General features: G+C 62.0%; 1 protein-coding gene across 1 annotated transcript; it reads left to right on the top strand.

The window, feature by feature from the left end:
* Positions 1-191: 191 nt before the first annotated feature.
* Positions 192-4,931, top strand: LMXM_28_0580 (putative map kinase; the record flags this gene model as incomplete). Its single annotated transcript, XM_003876842.1, has 1 exon — positions 192-4,931. One exon carries the CDS (start codon positions 192-194, stop codon positions 4,929-4,931), a length of 4,740 nt encoding a protein of 1,579 aa, XP_003876891.1.
* Positions 4,932-5,310: the final 379 nt, after the last annotated feature.

Raw genomic sequence — 5,310 nt, 5'->3', positions numbered from 1 at the left:
CCTCGGTTTGTGTTGATGGTCCTCTCTCTATCTTTCCTCGCTTTCTTTCTTTCTTGTTATTACTCTCTCGTGTGCTTGCTTGCTTGGCCCCTCCCCTCTCGTGCTTTTCCTTTCTCCTTCGGTGTGCGTATCGTGCTTCGCACCATCTGGGAGGATCGATACCTCACGCATCCACGCACTGGTCTCGCAGGATGGACAACTACGATGTACTCGAGGTCATCGGCGAGGGCACCTACGGGGTTGTCTTCAAATGCCGAGATAAGCGGACCGATCGGATAGTGGCGGTGAAGCAGTTCAAGAACTTTCAGACGAATGCGTACGTTCGTGTCGCAATGCTGCGCGAACTGCGCGTCGAGCAGCTGCTCAAAGGCGAGCCCAACGTGACGCAGCTGCTCGAAGCGTTCAAGCAGAAGAACCGCCTGTACCTTGTCATGGAGTACATACCGCGCAGCCTGCTAGACGTGCTGGAGGAGGTACAGCACGGCCTGCCCGAGGACTCTTTGGTGGTACTTCTCTTCACCATGCTCTTGGGTATTCGCTCCTGTCATCGCAATGGCATCATTCACCGTGATGTAAAGCCGGAGAACATCTTGGTGCGCGACGACGGTACAGCCTCCCTGTGTGACTTTGGGTTTTGCCGGCCCCTTCCTCGGCAGCTTCAGCCGCAGGCACCGCCGCCATCACACAAGCTCTCCATCTCTTCGCAAGACATCGGCTCATCGGCTTCGCCTATGGCCGAGAGCGGCAGCTTTGGACAGCGGCCCTTGCTGTCGCCAAATGACACGCCGCAAATGTGCACCGGCGCCTCTGTCTCATCAGGGAACTCGGCTGTGCTTAACGAGCTTGTCCTCGCTGATCATCAGGCGATCATGACGAACTACGTGGCGACGCGGTGGTACCGAAGTCCGGAGATGCTCCTGGGGATGCCCAGCTATACCTACGCGGTGGATATGTGGGCTGTGGGGGCCATCATGGCGGAGGCCATCGACGGTGAGCCGTTGTTGCCAGGCAAGACGGAACTGGAGCAGCTGTCGCTCATTCAGGCCCGTATCGGGGATTTCCCAGCGGCATACGAGGCGGGGGTGAGGAAGCGGAACGGTGGTATGCTGCGCTTGCGCTCCGTGAACCCGCTCGCAGCGCCACCGCAGCAGCTGCGCACCAAGTCGGTGCAGCACAAGTCACGGCGAGCAAGCGATGCAAAGGACGCTGCGCAGAAGCGCACAGAGTCGAAGCAGGGCACGAGCTCTTACTTGACCGAGCGTTATGGAGGGCGCATTACGAAGGCTGGCATGAATCTACTCCATCGACTTCTGCGCATCGATGCGGCGGAGCGCATCACCGTCGAGGAGGCACTTGAGCACCCTTACTTCGACAGCGTGCGAGGGAGGTTCGATGCAAGTGCGAATGGGGCTCGTCGAGCTCGCAGCAGCAACGGCGCCTGCGATGAGGCACCAGAGATGCAGGCGCTCACTGAGGAAACAACGGAGTCGACGACGATGCCCCCAACGGCGACCACGTCATGCCAAGCGCCTCTCCCTTCCCTCATTGCCACCGGGGCCGTCGGCCGCACTTCAACCTTTCTCTCTATGTCGGGTGCTGCAGCTGGCGGCGGTTCGCCTTGCCTACTAGCTGCGGCACCACCGCTGGACGAGGTGCCGTTCTCCATGGTAGACAGGATGGACGCGGGAGCGAACGACGACGGCGGCGGCCCTATGCAGATGCCTTGTGGCGCTGAGTGCTCGCCTAGCGTGACATCCGTCGCGTGGGAGGCGTCGTCGTCTTCGCCTGGATCGCGCGAGCCCTGTGCCGTAGCCGGCGGCAACTCCTCGACCACTAACTCGTCGAGCCTCTCGCTGTGGACTGCATCAGACACCTCAGCTGAAGCCGCGCCGCCCACTGACGCGACGGCAGAGAAGGACCACGTGTCGCTCCCACAGTGTTCTAGCGTGCTTGCACCACTCCACCCGGAGTCGCCAAAGTCGAGGGAGGCGGGCGGTCACCACACGTCTGCGGCAGCGTGTAACAGGGCGGACGAGGACGGCAACTCATCACCACCTCAGCTGGCGCCAGAGGAGGCCAACGGCGGTGTCCAACCTGTGCTGCGCCGACAGGTAGCCTCCGATGGCTCGAACACCTCTGCCACTCAGCGCGACGTATCCATGCACAGTGGTGACTGCACCTCCGCCTCCCTGCTCCCGTCTCGGCAAAGCCACCACAACCCGCGAGATGCGCGGCAACTTCGACACCGCACATCCAGCCTAGAGAGCGGCGGGAGCGTCACGGCGGTGAGGGGAACCGACTCCTCACCAACGAATACGGCTTTGCAGGAACCCAGTGGTGCTGGTGGGGCGGCGTCCGCCGCCGTGATAAGTGACACGGACGTCCCTGCCTCTCTTTCTCTGCTGCAGCCTCGACGAACGACACAGAGGCGCAGCGACGGCGTGGTGGACTCCCAGCCGCCGTCGAGCAAAATCAGTGCGGCGAAAGCATGTCGTGCCACGTCACCGTCTTCCCTGCTGGCAAAGTCGTACTCTTTCAAGTCGATCCCCACGAGTCGGTCAAAGGCGCTGGCACCCAACGTCGTACAGCCCACCTCGAAATGTGATCTGATGCAATCGACGCCAGAGGACGACACAGAAAAGCGGCGGCACCCCAGTGGACCGATGAGCGCGCCCCGCAGCCAGGGCAGCAGAGGAGGCGCCGAAAAGAGAGCCGCAGCGAACTCGAAGGGCGCACACACATTCGGCAGCAGCTTCATGACGTCCAACGCGCTGCGGAGTGCGCGCGGCAATCCTGGCCGCACTGGCGAGCTGAGTTCTCCGTCGAAAGAGCGGCGCTCCAGCGTGGGCCGGAGGATCGATGGAGATGGGCTGCAGGCCGTTCCAGCCGCCCCATCCTGTGTTAACGCGACAACTCCTGCCAGCTCGTTTCGTGCGACTGCACAGGAGCCAGCAGAGGTATCGGCGCTGAGGCGACGGAGCACGGCCAAATCGCGTCCACTTCCGCAGCCGGGTCGCCGCACCAGCACAGCGACTGCCCGCGCTCGCATCGCAAACGGTAACCTCCACAGCCCGGCGCTGCCGAAGCCTCTTTTAGTCCGCAGCTCTCCAGAGGCGCCTGCGTCGCTCGCGGTGAGCGACGCGCGCGTCAGTGGCGGCAAGAAGCGTGGGCTCTCGCGCGTTGTCTCACCTCATTTGCCACGTGAGGTGAGGCCGCTGCCGGCCCCGGAGCGCGTTACGTTGTTGCAGGAGATAGAAAGCCTCGAATTCTTGGTGGGCACACCCAGTGCTGTGGAGGTGCTAGCGCCGGTCGTCGCTGCGCCTGTCTCTCACGTCCCAGAGCACGCTGAATCTGACACCGACGCTGGTGGAGGCGCTCGCGGCAGAAACCAAGGAGATACAAGAGCCTCTGCCACTGCCCGTGCGGGGCATGTGGTGCCGGCGTCTCAACCACCCGGGATGCCGGATAAGGATGTACGACCGGACGGGGACCGAGGCGGAGGCAATGCGAGTCCCTCGCTAACGCTGGGAGAGACAAGAAGGCAGTGCGCAGAGACGGCGAGCTCGCGCGCCTCGGCTGCGAAGCGAGACACAGTAGCTTCTGGTACAACCTCGATTTTGGGCGACGGCACTGCCAGCAGTGAATTAGAGGATCATGGACGGCAGCAAAGCCTCCAACGACCACCGCACCCGTCCGGCACTACCGGCGGACGCCCCCTTCGCATGGATTTGAACTCGCTTTCCGGGACCACCCACACATCCAGCACGAATGTCACCACCGTCGGCAGCAGCCGCGCAGCACCCAGTCTCATTTTCCGGTCTTCCCGCACCGTCTCTTCGCCCTTGAAGCTGGCGACCATCCAGCCTTCCTCGTTTACCATTCAGGGAGAGGGTGAGCTCCGCGAACTGTCGACGAACGGCTGCCATGGAAGCATCTCCGCTAGTACGAGGATGTCCTTCACGACTCTTTCTAACTCTGCGGCCTCGCCCCCAACACGCCGACTCGCTCCAGCGTTGCTGCGGCATCACCACCCCACCACCGCTGCGGGCGCATCCTCGGGTCAGGCGTCTACCTCCCTCGGACCCGATCCTGTATTCGGAAGCAGCGCCTTTTCTGCGCACTCACCTCTTCTCGCGAAGAACTCTGCTTGGTCGCCGACTCTGTCACCAAACCCGCAGAAACGCAGCAACGCTGATGGTCGGCGGACGTCGATAGACTCGCCAATCGTGTCACTGTCTGGCATGCGGCAACAGCGCCGTCTCTCCGACATTCCTATCGAGCTCTCTATCAGCGAGGAGTTGTTTGCTGACTCGGCCGCTGGCGGCCCAGGAGTGGGGCACTGGAAAAACGAGAACACAACCCCGCTCTCCACCACTCCCCCCATTACCATGCCGGACGACTTGGAAACTGTAGTGCTGATGGGCACTCCACCAGCACACCAGCGCACCGACCAGCGGCGTCGGGACGAGGCGCCCTGCACCGCCACCTGGTCTCCGGTCCGCAGCGGCACCACGGCTATGATGTCAAGTAGCATGCCCGACAACTCTACTCCATTTCGAGGCCTCGACCGAGACAGCGCTGACTCGTCAGCTCCCTTTGCAGGAAAGGGCTCTGCTGCGAAGACGGAAGTGGTGGACCATACTGCGGGGACAACGAGGCACAGCGTCACTCCGGCGTTGTTTGCTGCCGCGCCAAAAGGCGTACCGACGCTCGACGAGGATGATGTGATGAACTTCTGCGAAACTCCGTCGCCGCTGATGCGGGGCACACTGGAGGCAGGCGGCACGGGGAGCAGCGCGTCCACACCCTCACGGAAGATTCCCGGACCCTCACTAGCACCTCCCCAACCGCTTCTCGGCGGAGCGAGCGTGGTAAGCGCCCAGCAGCTGCACACAGGTGGAGGTCGCAGAAAGAGTCGGTTGGTGCTCTGAGCGTAGGGCACAGTCGCAACGAGATGAAGGAAAAGGCCGCCGACTTTTGACACAGCCGACACGCGAATTCCTCTCGTACGGGATGTGGAGATCGACTCTCTGCCATGAGCACATGGCCACGCCTCCTTTTCCCCGCGTGTGCGCGTGTGTGCGCGCCATCCCGTTCTTTTCTTTCGTCTTTTTTTTCACCCAGCAACGGTGGCGCTCGGTCTGTGTATGGCGCTGGTTTGCACAGACACTTCCGTCCCTCTCTCTCGCTGTAGGCCTCCCATCTTGTTGACACGTGTGTTGCGTGTAGAAGTCGATGTATGCCCTTTTATGTATGTGACTCTCCCTCCTGCGTTCTCTCTTGGCGTCCCCTTTCTCGCTTTGCTTGTTT

This window comes from Leishmania mexicana, chromosome 28, assembly GCF_000234665.1.
Source record: "Leishmania mexicana MHOM/GT/2001/U1103 complete genome, chromosome 28".
Classification (NCBI taxonomy): domain Eukaryota; phylum Euglenozoa; class Kinetoplastea; order Trypanosomatida; family Trypanosomatidae; genus Leishmania; species Leishmania mexicana.
This window is presented reverse-complemented; position numbering and strand designations above follow the sequence as displayed.